Here is a 16,344-nt window from a genome sequence, read left to right on the forward strand (position 1 = left end):
AATGTAAATTTGAGGCCTATCTCTCATTTCTTGTTCTTCCTGAGTATACTGTTTTCGTTGGAAGAAAAGCCTGTAATTCCTGCCAGATACATCCATTTCATCGACTGCTCTGACCACAGCTAGAGAACAGCGGGATGTGCAGATGTGAGTGAGGAAGAGAGAGGATTGTCCATAAGCCCACCTCTCAGGCTCTATATTAATGTGTCTCATGTTATGGAGGAGGGGCTGCTCTGAACATTGAGGGCTCTTGTTTCATGTCCTTCTCTGCAGTGGTGGGGTCTCATTTAGGACCATAAAGGACCAATAAATTGGATTTTGTTTAAAATGTCCATTTTGCTGTTGAAAAGGACGTGTATCACAATAAGAGGAACTTCTGCTGTTGACCATAAGACGTTGAGGGTAGTTCTCTAAGCAGCCACTAAACCTGCAATTCATTTAATAACATTCCTACGTAGACGCTGACTTACCCTTACAGAGAAGCAACTAAATAAAAACAGTACATAAATCAAAGGTTGAACATGAAAGTGAATAAATGTGATTTCATGCTTACAATAACTGTAAACTTTCAAAGACCTATAAAAAAAACACAGCATTATCCCAAAGAGCTTGCAATGTATTTATATTTGTACATATATTTGCGTATATAAGTAAAATTTCAATAGCTCATCTGAACTTTTGCTTTTTTTTTGTTGGATTGTGGTTCAGGCATCCTCTATATAGTGTCGATTTGTGTCCCCACCTCACTGTGAGGACTTTCTGGGCATACGTTGGACTTTATCTCACATCTTTAGAGAAGAGTCATGTATAGATCTAACTATCCTCTGCAAGGCTTGATGCTGAGAACCATGTGTAGGTAATTTAAGAGGAAGTTTAAGAGGTAATTAGTCAGAGAGGCTATGTGCCAAGTCCAAGTGCCTGAGTAGTTATGGAATATGTACAGCTAGATGGATAATAAGTCCTGAAGAGAGACAACTTATAATTGTGAACCCCTTGGTCGCTGGCTGATCAGCTGCTGAGAGTTTTTGGGGTGGCTCTGTTGCGGCTAGTGACCTCTATGGTCAGAGGTTGCGTAAAGACTTGTCCTGTCCTGAAGTTTCCCTCTCCTAACATGGTCAGAGAGTGGACAACAGGTCAAGCAGGAAAGAGGGAAAGTTCCTGATCGCTTAGGGACATTCCCTGCTGATCCATTGGGATTACCAAGGTCAAAAAATGCGGTGGACTTTTTCCTGGCCAAGGCTGAATTTCCAGCTGTAGAATCCTGAGCATTTTGTTATTGGAAGAGTTCTTTATAAGTCACCATGTAGCCGTAAGTAAAATATATTCAACAGTGGATCCATTCTGTTTTTCTCTCTCTTTAAACACATAACCCTTATAAGCTGTTTGTTTATATTTATATTTTTAAAGCTTTTTATAGTTCTGAAAATAACATAACTAGCTCTAGATATATTATTTAAATTATCTTATCAAACGTAATCATTCTATAGATACAACAATCTAACCAGATGATGTTCTCAACTCAACTGACCAAGAAAATCAGATCCAATACTATACTGTTACCATAGAGGAGAAATAGAAGCTATGTAGAAATGAAGTATATTTTTCCTTTAACTAAGCAAGAATCTAAAATGTGCATCTGGGAAGTTAAGGTCTAGGACATAGGTCCCACCACATTAATGTGCTCTGACCCCTTTCATGCCTGCAGGGAACATTCCCAACAGAAGTACAATAGATGCTTTTAGTGTTGGGGCTCAGGCAAAGGAGATTAAGTAATGTAGTATTTGCTTGCTTGCTGCCATGGGGTCTCCACTCCCCTCACTTTCACCAAGTCCAGGTAATTCTTGTGATGACCCTCAGCATATCCAAATAATTCATTTCTCCATCCCATGTCTTTTAGTAGATATTCATCATGTTATTCCTGCACACTTTCTGCTCTACATTGTGCCATCTGGAATACATATATGTAATCTACTGACACTTTTGTCAAACTTCTGTCGTTTTTTATTGTTAATATGCTCATAAAATATTGTTTAATGGAAAAATAACCAACAACTGTACATCTTACAAAAGAGCCCCTATCAGACCTAATATAGAATCTACAAGGATTTATTATTTAGTGGCCTCCTGCCGAGGACAGAAAACTATATATATAAAGAGTTAAACTAGTCAATAAATGAATACACCAAATCCCTGTATCTAAGTAGGACCTAGCCATTCTGCTGACTGAAATGGAGCTATTGTCATCCCTTATACAAACGTTTGTACAAGAAGCGTGCGCTATAAAATGTTGGCACTTTAAACATCATTAGACCTACCGACAAGATAGAAATCACTCGTTTAGACTAATTGCAGCAAAATTCTTAGTAAAACGTTTGGTAATATGGAGGTACTATATTATCATCAGCAGCTATTTATATAGCGCCACTTACTCCGCAGCGCTGGACGGAGAACTCACTAACATCATTATATAAATAACTATTTATAAATGAATAAGACATTTTGTGTTTTTTTAATAAATCCCCTTTACTTTGTTGTCCTGCAAAACCTACTGTCTGAGACTGCTACCACTGTTTGACTTTTTTTTTTTTTATATAGAAGTCTGTTTTTATTATTTGTTGTCTTTCTGCATTGTATACAATACTACAAGAAATCTCCTTGTGACAATCAGCCTTATTCTTTCTACACTACTTATGTTGCAAGCCATGGACGAACGTAGTGGATTTCCATAATCACTTATTTTCCCCATCCCCCCATCTTACTATAAGGAGTTAAAAAAGTGTGGGGTTTGTGGAATTAATACAGATGGAGCCTCTTTAGTCCAGGTTTAGGAAAGGACTGGGCCTGTTTTGCTTGGACGTCTCTTGGTACAAACCATTCTATGAGGTCAGAGTGACATACAGACAAAAACATTTTCCTATCATGAATCTCTGTCCCCCCCCCCCCCCCCCTATGCTGAGACGTCCCACCCAGTGAGCGCAAATTCTGCTTCTGGCTTCAAGATTTCACCCAGTAGAAGCCAGGAGGTGACATCCTGTGTGTCTTGGATCATTTGTTCATTTTTTATGACTGTAACAACCTCACTGTGTGCCCCGGATATCCAAAAGTTATAGAACGGCCTTCGAAGTGGGTAGCCGTACGTACCATGTATCAGTGTTGTCTGGCAAAGACTTACTTGTTTTATAACAGTTATGGCAATTAATTAAGTTCCATAGTACAATGTTGTTACTGTGTTTAGAAGTGCGTGTCCTGTGCACATATATCAAAAAACAAAAGGCTTTCTACATATAAATGAATGCATTACAAAGTGTGTATCATCATCACCATTTATTTATATAGCGCCACTCATTCCGCAGCGCTGTAAAGAGAACTCACTCACATCAGTCTCTCTGTAATGTGTGGGAATCTCTAGGCATATGTATACAGTATAATATCGCTGGGAAAAATCACACAGTGATAACAGTATTCTCCAAGGACAGTCATTTAATTGTAGCATTTTTACAATGCTTTGGATTACAGAGTATGTCTGTAATCCACAGTCATTCATGTAAACAAATTTAACTCTGAAGTTGTCCAATGCCAATAGCAATCTAGAGCCTTACTGGGGCCAACTTGTGCTAGCAAGCTAAGGCTACATTAGAGGCTCCGAAAGAGATACCTCCTCAGTGCCATGTACTACTGGTCTCCAATGAATAGGACATAACCAGAGCACCTTCTAGCTCCAGCATGGCTGCTTGGGACAATAAGACAGTGATTGGCAACTTGATATACTTTGGGGACTGCATGGATGGCCCTCTAACTTTCAAAAGACCCTTTTGATCACCCTTAATCTCAGTAGTAAGTTAAAAAAACATATATTTAATCAAACAAAGAGGCACTTATCTGTAATAATATATCAGCAGGCATTGTAAACAAGTGTTACAGATTATAACAAACAAATCTGATAATAGAGCAGGAAGGAGCTAGGGGCCACAGGTCTATGTATATATATATATATATATATATATATATATATATATATATATATATATATTATACATGCTATTACCATGAGTTATAAGACTGTATACACAACAATCTGTGGCATGAAGCCAGTCATGTACAATCTTTTTGGTGTTCCCAGTATTTAATATCCTGGAGACCTCAGAGCATTTCTATTAGCTTACTATAATGGGTCTGAAAACAGAGTATAGACTGGGGTTCCTCTCTGTTTCACTGCTCTCTCTTCCAATGGACAATGTCTCTTGTTTCCTAATAACAATCTACAATATGGCAATTGTTGCGCAGACAGCTTGGTGAACAGATCGGATCAATGAAGCCCTGTTTTTGCTGACACCGAGGGCATCTCCCCCTTTGATTTCTGGCTATGCTTTGGCATCCCGGTTGTCATATGTGACCCTCTGAGACTTTTTAGTGCCTGAGAATCCGGTTTTCTTTTGACCCGTTTTACTTAATCAACAAGCCTGTCTACCACAGCAAGATGAATACTCCCTGTACCCATAGTTCCTTTATTCCCAAGCTTTTCTTACTTGCTGTCAGAATAATCAGTGTAACATAATATTCATATTTATTCAAATATTTCTGTTATGCTTCACAATTCAAACAATATCAATTAAACTGCACTGGCAGGTTCCAATATATAACTATAAAAATGTAATTTCAGTGAGCTGTATCTAGGGAACATTACTTGCACATATGCATAGATAGCAATAGTATACAGTAGTGCACGTCTGCTGCTTATCATCATATAATGTACTATATAAATAAAAATATTTCCTTGTTCAATGATTTTGTCATGATTGTAGTGGGATTACTCTCTTAATATATGCAGTGACTGTTTTTATGGTACACGGTTATATATCAGGGTTTGAGGCTTGTTTGTCCTTCAAGCACCTATAGGCATGTTCCTTAAGATTAGCCTAATTACAAATACGGCTTTGGCCGAATGCCCAAACAATGGCGATAGCGGTATAGATGGCAGTCTTTAAATTCTGTTTTAAAATGAACAGGTGTCCAGCAGAGCTGTATTGTACAATATTATATAAGGAAGAAGTTTGTGCTGACGTATTCTCTCCTGCGTCATTATTAATTTTCTCTGTTTATTGGCTCTCCGAATGTATCTTGCCTTTCAAGTACAGCCAGAAATAAAGGAACATCTTTTTTTATTAAATGCAGAAAAATGGGCTCAGCTATTTTGGCAGGAAAGCAGGAAGGGGTCATCATTTAAATTGCTACAAAGAGCAGGGCATGCCTGGTTCATTTTTTTTTATTACATTCAGAACATAAGATTACCTTAACTATCTTCATATTTCTGTCTGGATAATAGAAGCCAAAAAGTACAAAGATATGCAACAATAAAAAAAAGATATTTCTGAAAGATTCAAAGAAGAATGTCAAAACTTTATTACTGGCTGACGCAAAAAAAACACAATGAAAAGCAATTGTTTATCTTGCCTATCAAACTAACAATAACATGCAAAGTTATATATCCAACTGGTGTAATAATTACATTGAGGTGTGATTTAAAAATACAAAGAAAACATAGTATCTCCAATGTATAATTCTTTTTAACCTAACTGCATATTGTCCCTCTTTTGAGTCTAAAGCTGGGTACACACTACACAGTTTTCATCCAATCATCATCATCATCATTTATTTATATAGCGCCACTAATTCCGCAGCGCTGTACAGAGAACTCATTCACATCAGTCCCTGCCTCATTGGAGCTTACAGTCTAAATTCCCTACTATAGACACACACTCACACACAGACAGACAGACAGAGAGGGAGAGACTAGGGTCAATTTTTGATTGCAGCCAATTAACCTACCAGTATGTTTTTGGAGTGTGGGAGGAAACTGGAGCACCCGGAGGAAACCCACGCAAACACAGGGAGAACATACAAACTCCACACAGATAAGGCCATGGTTGGGAATCGAACTCATGACCCCAGTGCTGTGAGGCAGATGTGCTAACCGCTAGGCCACTGTGCTGCCCCAATAATTGGCTAAATCATCCGACATACGACCGCTCATTCAAAAGTCGAGTCAGTGTGTGCAGTGACACGATGGTCGAAAGTCTGCCCAAATGGACGATTGTCACCTCATTTGGTTGGTCGTACCGTTTAATATTTTCGTTCCAATCTCGTTTCCGTTGTGTAGTGTGTATAAACTTCTGACCGATCCACAACAGTGAGTATGAAATTACAGTCATTGCTCACGACAACATGGCTGTAAAAAGTCGCTAAAGGGACGTCCGCTCTTCCCTTTATCGTCCTAAACAAGGCTAGTGTATATGCAGTCCATGGACCGAGTGATCGGACCATCGATCGCATGTAAAATCACTCAGCATAAAAAGTTGGTTGAAATTTCTGTAGTGTGTACCCAGCTTAAGGTAGTGATAGGCATACTTGCCTACTCTCCCGGAATTCCTGGGAGGCTCCCAAATTTCGACTCCCGGCAGAGTAAGCAAACCTCCCGGATTCACCGAAATTCACGGCATTGAATTGCGGGGGTGGGGCTTAAACATGTCATTAAGCCACACGCCCGCTATTCAATGCCATCTATTTCGGTGTTTTCTGTTGGGGGCGGGGCTATGGTGACGCATAGTGGGCATATTTAATGTTCTTCACCTTTAATCATTAGTATATTATATCGGGAATGTTTTTCAGCATAGCAATAAACCATCTTTGATATATATTAATCTCAATGTCAAATAGTGTTTTTTCTTGACCTTATTATTTCAAATGTTGGGTTTTATAATTGAGTGATACAATGCATTTGTGTACCTCCCAACATCACCAATTAAAAAATAAGGTCATATACTTGATCAACCCTGTCCACTTTTAGGGGCTGATGTAGAGATGAACGTAAGTCCAACTTCTAAGTGTAAAATGTGCTTTCCATTGCTGCACATGCGCAGTAAACTAGCGTACATATTAGTCTACACTTAAAGATGGGGAACGGGAGCGCGGCTTGCACAGTTCTATGTAGAGGTGGAAGTAGCTACTACAGATACTCCTGTCAGGAGATGTTTCTGAGGTGGCTGCTTCATCCCTGGTGCAAGATCTGTGCTGCAGCTGATTATCATCAACACAGACCGTACGATCCTGTGGATAAATAATAAATACTTTTTTAAAAATAGGTGTCACTTCCTCCCAAAAGTACTCCCAGCACTAGTGCTGCCAGTCTAGACTAGTATCAGCAAAAACTGTGAGGTACCCCCAAATATTCCGATATCAGCACTAGGCTATGCCAACCAGGGCTGGTGGCACTAGAACAGTACACCGGGTAGTATAATAGTGACAGCCACCCAAGGTCGGTCGGCCCAGGGCTGAATTCCCTAGAAGAATTGGCTTGCAAAAAAAAAAAAGCAAACCCACCCCCCAGGAAAATCCAGTACTGTGCTGAAAGCACTAGAGGTCATCCCACATCCCTTTCAGGAAAGCCCTGGACTTCATGGACGTCAGGCATATGCTGTCAAGTGACAGCCTGAGTGCAAATTGTTGGTAACGCTTGTCGGAGCGCATATATGGTGTAAGATACCTTAAACAGAGCTACAAATATTTATTCTTCTGTCTCTTTGTTTCCATCAGGGATTTGAAGAACAACCTGATCAGTAGAATGGAACCCGGATCTTTCCTGGGACTGTCAGAGCTAAAACGCCTGTAAGTATGATCGAGAAATGAAAGAGATAGATCACATGCAGCAACTTTACCAGCTTATTCTGCATTTATTGAACATGTGCACTGAAATTATCCATTCATGCAAATTAAGTTTTGTAAAATCAACCTCCGTCACACTAAACTTCATCAGACCTCTCTTTACTTATACTACTTAATGTATGAGTCTGTAAGGCTCATTTACTAACTGCAGAATATGCGAAGATGTATCTCATTTAATGTTGCGCTCCTGTTTGTCTGCCTCATGCATTACAGGGTGCACTCTTTAGAAAGTGCTCCCATGCTAATGGATCGTAATCTTGTTGTGCAACTGGGAGCAATATGAGGCTTAGTCCTCAATTTGTCCTACACCTCCTTCTGTTTTCAATCTAGACCACCTGCCTTGGTAAACTGATAAACCCCTATGGCTTTCAGTACTATTTCTAGGCCGATGATACTCATCTCTCTAGTCAACATCTCAGGACTTCCTTACCAGCTTGTATTCAGATTATTTATCTGCTATTTCAGCTTGGATGCCCCATCACCATTTTAAACTCAACTTATCCAAAACAGAATTAGTAATATTTACCCCTTGTCATGCTCCTCATCTTCCTGAGTTTCCATCATGGCCAACAAGCTCCCTCTAACCCTAGAATTTGGACCCAGTTTTTCGACTTTTATGCAGTCACTGAAAACTCATCCTTTCAGAGAAGTGTACCTTGACTCTTAGACCATTCTCCTCACACTTCCCATTCACCACAGCTTAATCCTGCATGTCCACATTCTGTGTCCCTTTAGTTATCCTTTCATAATGTCTAAGTACTTCTGAGAAACTGTACAGGGCTGGTAAAATTGTTGGAGCCCAGATTCTTCTTTCAGAAGAGGCTTAATGTTACACTCTGACAATTGCTGCCATCTTGACCCGCTAAGTCATGAAAGATCCTGTATAAACATTCACACAAAATAGGAGCCTATAGCCATTTACACAGCAGAGATTTGTAAATGATCCATTATGTGCAGGGTATGGTGTATGTGACTTGTCTTAATGAGTCTTGCGTCTTATTTTCCTAGGGACATCTCCAACAACAGAATTGGCTGTGTGATTCCTGATGTCTTTCAGGGCCTGAGCAGTCTAACCCGCCTGTATGTATATATTTACCATGAATAGTACCTGACTTGTGTGCTGATATACCACATATAGTATCTTTACTCTGTACTCATGTGCCATAAATACTGCCATACTGTGTGCTCATGTATTACCAGTGTGCTGATATACCACATATAGTACCTCTGCTCTGTTCTCAACTACAGCAAATACTGCCATACTGTGTGCTCATGTATCACCAGTGTTACCTCAACAGGATGCTGATATACCACATGTAGGGCCTGAGTCATTAAGGAAAGTAAGGCAAAAAAGGAGTAAATGTTCTACGGGAAAAACCATGTTACAATGCACGGGGTGCAAATTAGTTTATCATTTTGCACATAACTTAAATACTGGTTCTTTTTTCATCTAACACACAAATACTTGATAGCTTTATGTTTACACTAAAATTGAAAGTTGATCTAGGACAAGCCCTACCCCAACTATAAATCTGTCCTCACATTTTAAATTTACCTCCCCTCCAATGCAACATGGTTTTGCCCAGGTGTAAAGTTACTCATTTTTCATGTTTTGCTCTCCTTAATGACTCTGGCCCATAGTACCTATCCTGTGTACTCATATACCAAAAATTACTACCATACTGTGTAGTCATTAGATATGTTCACTGACCCCCGTGTTTTGGTTTTGGATCCCTACATTATTATCAACCTCAATAACATTAATTTCCAGTCAGTTTTTGTCAAGTGACAAGAACACTGCTACCCCTCCTGTTTCTGTGTGAGCAATGGCACTGGAGACTGGAGAGTGACAAGAACACTGCTACCCCTGTTTCTGTGTGAGCAATGGTGCTGGATCTCCTGGGAAGGGAGGTACTTATGGAATCCAAAACTCACAAGATCCAACAATCCAACAATGACGTTTGCCTCGATTCAGATCCGAGGCCACGCGAAAGTTCCGAGCCAGCTCGCGAGCCTACTGGGATCCTCTAAGTTCGGGTGGGCTCGGTTTTTAGAAAACCGAGCCCGAGCATCTCTAGTAGTCATGTATCACCAGTGTTACCTCACCAGTATGCTGATATACCACAAGTAGTACCTGACTTGTGTACTGATATACCACATATAGTACCTATCCTCACATATAGTACCTATCCTGTGTACTCATATACCACAAATACTGCCATACTGTGTGCTTATGTATCACCAGTGTTACCTCACCAATGTGCTGATATACCACATATAGTACCTATCCTGTGTACAGTCATTTCCACAAGTTTTGAGAATGACACAAATATTGGTTTTCACAAAGTTTGCTGCTTCAGTGTTTTTAGATCTTTTTATCAGATGTTGCTATGGTATACTGAAGTAAAATTACAAGCATTTCATAAATGACAAAGGCTTTTATTGACATTCACATTAAGTTTATGCAAAGAGTTAATATTTGCAGTGCTGACCCTTCTTTTTGAAGACCTCTGCAATTCGCTCTGGCATGCTGTCAATCAACTTCTGGGCCACATATTGACTGATGACCCCCCCATTCCTGCCTAATCAATGCTTGGAGTTTGTCAGAATTTGTGGGTTTTTGTTTGTTCACCCGCCTCTTGAGGATTGACCACAAGTTCCCAATGAGATTAAGGTCTGGGGAGGTTCCTGTCCATGGACCCAAAATTTCAATATTTTGATCCCTGAGCCACTTATATATCACTTTTGCCTTATGGCAAGGTGCTCCATCATGCTGGAAAACACACAGTGTTTAACATTTCTCTTCCCTGCCCAGGAGTTCTACACATTCTCATTTTGATGACTATGGCAGAAAAATGTAAATATATGTTTTGTGTTCGTGTATCTCACAGAGCAGAAGATCTAGGAACTTTCTAAGTAAAAAAAAATATTTATTTTGGCAATGGATTCCTGCAGAGCTTAGAATAGACCCTCTTATTTCTGTAACCACAAGGCAGAGAAAGAAGTACCCATTGCTTAAAATATACCACTGTTAAAATGCCAACACTCATCTGACACTTCTATGGCTATAAAATGCTCTGACTAAGCATTTGCTGGACCATATTTTATTTTGGGACAATAAAACCTATATCCCTGTAGATTTCTTCACCTCAGAGCACTTATGCTATTTGTAGGCAGGGCGTAGGACGGACTGTCCCTGGCAGACACTGTCACATGACCATACTACATCTTTAGACATCTACACCGTTCCCGGTTGAAATGAAGTCTGTAATTCTAGTATTCCTAGGATTGTACCCTCAGCGCCGTCCCTGGGGAGCTGTGTTGTTACTACCTTGTGCTGTTGTCAGCTACATCTCTGCCAGAAACCATCTCAGTCTCTAATTATTAAAACGTTCCCAGAAACTTTCTTCTTGTTGCATTCCCAAATAAGCTCACATCATCAGAATGCTAAATGTAGACAGAAACACATTTTTAAAGGCCAAACTGTCTCTGAAGGTGTGTTCTGTCTTCTCTCAATTATTTTACAAGTTTTACCAGAAAACATAATTTTTTAAAATGAATGATACAGGCATCCCACCAGGATTGCCAGCCACTTGTTAACAAAATATATTATGGTCTATAACAGTGTTGGCTAACCTGTGACACTCCAGGTGTTGTGAAACTACAAGTCCCAGCATACCCTTCCAGCAATAAGCTGCTATATATTGGCAAAGCATGCTGGGACTTGTAGTTTCATAAGACCTGGAGTGTCACAGGTTAGCCAACACTGGTCTATAAGTTTAGTAATGTCATTATCATGTGGTATTTATGCTGATCTATCTCTATTTTTTAAGCCATGATCTCCACATTCCCCCATTTCTATGTGGTGAGAAAGGTCTTTCTCTATCTTGGCCCATTTATTTTCCATTCACAATTATTTGTCGAAGTTGTTTTAAAATCAGTGATCTAATTCAGCCCAAGTTATTGCACACAGAATAATTGAAAAGAACCATTATTACACTAGGGCAATAGGCCTTGTTGCCAGTCTGATAATGACACATAAGGGGCAGGGATAAAACAGATCTGAGCACTGTGTAGTACTAATGTTTTTTATCATTAGTACTACACATACTTGAGACAGGAAGATCATTTTGTTTTTAAATGTAAAAATACATTTCTCCTAAACTCACAACACTTTAGAGTGCTCCCATGGCAGGTTTAGGCTTAATAAATGTGATTTTATGTATCCCTTTCCATAGAGCGTCATGCTAGCTTGTGCACATATGTTATAGGAATGCAGCTCTGTAACTTTAAGATACTGAAATAATGACATTGTGTTTTACTGTTCCTAGCACCATGTCTGGAAACATTTTCTCTAGTCTCAGTCCCGGGGTTTTTGATGAACTCCCTTCCCTGAAACTTGTGTGAGTATTCAGACTGCACCCAGCACATGTAGAGTGTCTAGGTGAGCTCATACTGATGGACTCTTGGTTTGCGTTCATTTAGGGACTTCTCTACAGAGTTCCTGACCTGTGACTGTGACCTGCGGTGGGTGGCTGCGTGGACCAAGAACGGCTCTGCTCAGATCTCTGACAGGACATTGTGTGCATTCCCCAGTGCCCTCAGAGACCGACCTCTGCGGAACCTGAGGGAAAGCCAGCTGACTTGTGGTAAGGAATCTCTCAGAATGACATGCCGAGAAAGCGGATAACAGTCATTCCAATATTTCAGTTATGCATCGATAGTCTATGGTGTTGCAAGACAAATGGGATATTTCTATTTTTCCAAGTAGATGGGTGGTAGAAATTTAATATGTACCAGTATATGTTTCCTTATCTAGTATTGACCTGTATTATGATTACAGAGGGGACCCCAGAACTTCACACACACCAGCTCATCCCATCCTTGCGGCAAGTTGTGTTTCAGGGCGACCGAATACCTATCCAGTGTACAGCAAGTTACTTGGGCAATAGCAGCCAGATCATCTGGTACCATAATGGAAAGCAGGTGGAGGAGGATGAAGAACAGGGCATTATACTGGAGGAGACAATCATTCACGACTGCACCTTCATTACCAGGTATCTGATTCAGTGTTTATTATATGTATGACCATAACTCTCACAATTTATCGAGCCCTTGGGTACTCTCCCTCAGCCCATTATATAACTGCAGATCTGGCTTTACTGCCGTTTCCAAACTAAAACCTTGATAGCAGTTACAACGTGCTAGGAGCTGTCATTTTACAACAGCTGGGGGGCACCATATACCTTAGCTAAGTGTTTCCCACCTCCAATCCTCAATACCCACCGTGTCCAACACTCCAGGTTTCAATTCTATCCATGTTTGAGCATAGGTGGTTGAATTAAAAAGTACAAGGCACTAATTAAGTCACCTGTGCTCAAGCACGGTGTAAAAGGATTTCTAGGGTGATTATGGGGTTTTAATCTCCTTAATAATCTGGCAAATGTATGGATGACCATTTAATACCGTTATTTATGCAACTAACTCCTCGCAAAGGTACTTCTGATATAACCTAAGAAATATCATTCTTATTTTTGCTTAAATCCACAGGAACAATATTCATATAATAGCTTATGCTCTTATCTTCAAGAAAAGCTACGCACAAAATATAGTTTCATTTAAAATGTGTTGTATTATTAACATTCTAATTGTAAAACTTATGAATATATTATAAAACAGTAAACAGCGTAACAATATTTTACACAAAGTATAGATTTTGGTGCAATACATTTCATTTATTGCCTGTTATATAAATATACAAGTCATTGTATCTGTGTAAGTGTATGTGTGTGAGTCAAGCTTTACCTATTGTTCCAGGTGTGTGAATGCATTGTGTGTGTGTGTGTGTGTGTGTAGGGGGAGGAGGGGGGAGACCTGTGGGGGAGGGAGAACACACAGACAATCACACATTTTAACCTTCCAAATATTGTCACATTATCTCAAAACTTCTACCATTTATCCATCTATCATTTCACTTATCTCAATGTCCAACAGCCATTATTCACTATCCACTTGCCAGCTTCTAGATCTATTTTCTCTATTGTCTGAATCAGCCTGCTCTGAACACATGGTATTTCACCTTGCTGCCATATTAACTACATCAACATTTCCAGCAATAAACCACATTATTTCAGAGATTCAGAGTTACAAACTACCCTTTAAACCAACAGTCTAACAAAACGTTATATTTAACAATCTGACCACTTCCTGAACAATCCAATCACTTGCTATGCATCTAAATCCTAATTTCAGCCACACTTATCAACAGCAGCATAGCAGACTTTCCAATACCGCCTACACGGTTTCTTCATTTTCCCATGAAATACTTTTCCAACATCACCATTCTAATTGAACAAACTATGCACAACCATTTCTATACACTTCTATTACACAGCATTTGCAATACTATTACAAAGCATTTATGTAACACTATTCATACCAAACAAAAGTCTTCACTAACTCCATTTTATCTGAACTCAGACAATTCCATTCAAATAAGCTAACAAAACACCATTACAACATTAAACCAACACAGAACCACACAGAACTATGTATATATCCATTCAAAACTCCATTTACAAACCATAACTATGTTTCCAGACTCACTCACCTTTCATTCATTCTATTCAAAAACTCAATTTTAACATTTATCCTGGTAGCCGGGGTCTTGGAAGGCCCTCAAGCAACTTATGTTCCTGCATGTCCAGCTAGAAGCTCTTTCTGCATGACTTATCAGGCTGGGAGCAGGGCACAAAATGACCTTTGTGCTCTTTGCTACATAACATGTTACCTTTCTTCCAGATGGAGTTTATGTTTCCAGAGGAGGGGGGGGGGGTTGTTTGGTTCAGACCCACTTCTGCTACAATTATAATATAAAATAATAGATTATTTATATACTCTTCATCACTTGGTTATCCTTAACATGTACTGTTAGGGAGGCTTGAAGTTGGGAAGCACTGCCTTGGCCTGTTTAATGTTTTGTTAATATAACATTTAGGGATTTCTTTAAAGCAAACTGAAACATGCAAATATATAGCAACCAATCAGTAATTGGCTTAGATTGATCTAGTGCTCCTTAGACAACGAAAGAAAATATCTGATTTGGGATTCGTTCAACATTGCACTTTGCTATTACATAATCCCCATATTGCTTCTTTTCGACTTCACCCATGAAGTGGTCAAAGCAACAATGGGGGTGTCAGGGAGAGAATATTCTCTAGCAAGAGCCCTCCACATGTTTAACATTAAAATAAGTTCTTTAAGTATTATGCTGAACCAACAAACAACGCCATTGGGCCTGCTAGTAGAAACCCGTGACATCATCTCCTGAGGACCAAAGAAAATAAATCCATCGGCAACTGTTGTTTTACCTACATGTGCTGTCTGCATGAGTCATGTGTAATGCATGCATACATCATACAATGGTTTCATATTTATGTATCAGAATCAGGGACTGCAGTTCTAGTGCATGTTAAATTTGAGCCTAGGGAGAGCAGGAATGTCTTGTTTACATTCAGTGTCTGCGTTTAAATTTAGCAAATGGTTCTGGTATTACGGCCGTGCATCCTGCTGACTCCAGCCCTGATAAACTGTTTATTCCTAGCTGGCAAATCAGCCGTTTCCTCTCAGCGTGAAGGCACATCCTGTGCGTTCAGGGACTCCTATCGGATGTACAATTCCCCTGCCAAGGTGCACCAAGAAACTGAGCAATTGACGGCGGATCGGAGTCACTTGACCCACCTAGTCTGTGCATTTTTCATTGTTACAGCACCAGCAAAATAACACTTGAAAATAAACACGTGATACGCACATTCCTGAGCTGAGTCCAGTGACTGCAGTGTGGTGTGTAAACCACTGCAGTACTTTGCTTCGTTCATTTCCAGCACTGACATTTGTTATGTGGGAACCAGCGTCAAAATATATGTATATAATGTTTTATTTCATTTGAAATATCTTCGAGCATTGAAATACTTTTCACTAAGCAATAATATTTTTTAAAGGGGTCAGGGATCATCAAACAACCCCCCCCCCAAAAAAAGCAACAACATATGTAATTGAGTGTAGATACTCCCACCCCCTCCCTGCTCAACTCCCTGCAATCAAGTAAATCAAGCAAATTCTCACATAGAAACATTGGTTGCTATGTGTGAGTCATCATAGCAACCTGGTCAGATCTGCTTCCATTGCAAATGCATTTGTCATAGCCTCTGACTGAGTCGTGAATAATATCATCATCATCATCATTTATTTATATAGCGCCACTAATTCCGCAGCGCTGTACAGAGAACTCATTCACATCAGTCCCTACCCCAGTGGAGCTTACAGTCTAAATTCCCTACTATAGACACACAGTCACACACAGACAGACAGAGAGGGAGACAGACAGACAGAGCCAAGGGTCAATTTTTGATTGCAACCAATCAACCTACCAGTATATCTTTGGAGTGTGGGAGGAAACCGGAGCACCCGGAGGAAACCCACGCAAACACAGGGAGAACATACAAACTCCACACAGATAAGGCCATGGTCGGGAATCAAACTCATGACCCCAGTGCTGTGAGGCAGAAGTGCTAACCACTAGGCCACTGTGCTGCCCATATGATACAATGATACAGTCCAAGCCACATT

The 16,344-nt window shown here is 39.8% G+C and overlaps 1 protein-coding gene across 2 annotated transcripts in view; it reads left to right on the plus strand.

The window, feature by feature from the left end:
* The window catches only part of ADGRA2 (adhesion G protein-coupled receptor A2), a 128,732-nt gene that overhangs the window by 86,510 nt on the left and 25,878 nt on the right, over positions 1–16,344 (plus strand). For both annotated transcript variants that reach the window (XM_075207482.1, XM_075207483.1), the window contains exons 3-7: positions 7,588–7,659; positions 8,725–8,796; positions 12,048–12,119; positions 12,202–12,365; positions 12,560–12,773. In XM_075207482.1, the coding sequence (XP_075063583.1) occupies positions 7,588–7,659; positions 8,725–8,796; positions 12,048–12,119; positions 12,202–12,365; positions 12,560–12,773 (594 nt within the window). The remainder of the gene's footprint in view (positions 1–7,587; positions 7,660–8,724; positions 8,797–12,047; positions 12,120–12,201; positions 12,366–12,559; positions 12,774–16,344) is intronic.

Source organism: Mixophyes fleayi, chromosome 4, assembly GCF_038048845.1.
Source record: "Mixophyes fleayi isolate aMixFle1 chromosome 4, aMixFle1.hap1, whole genome shotgun sequence".
NCBI classification, from domain to species: Eukaryota; Metazoa; Chordata; class Amphibia; order Anura; family Limnodynastidae; genus Mixophyes; species Mixophyes fleayi.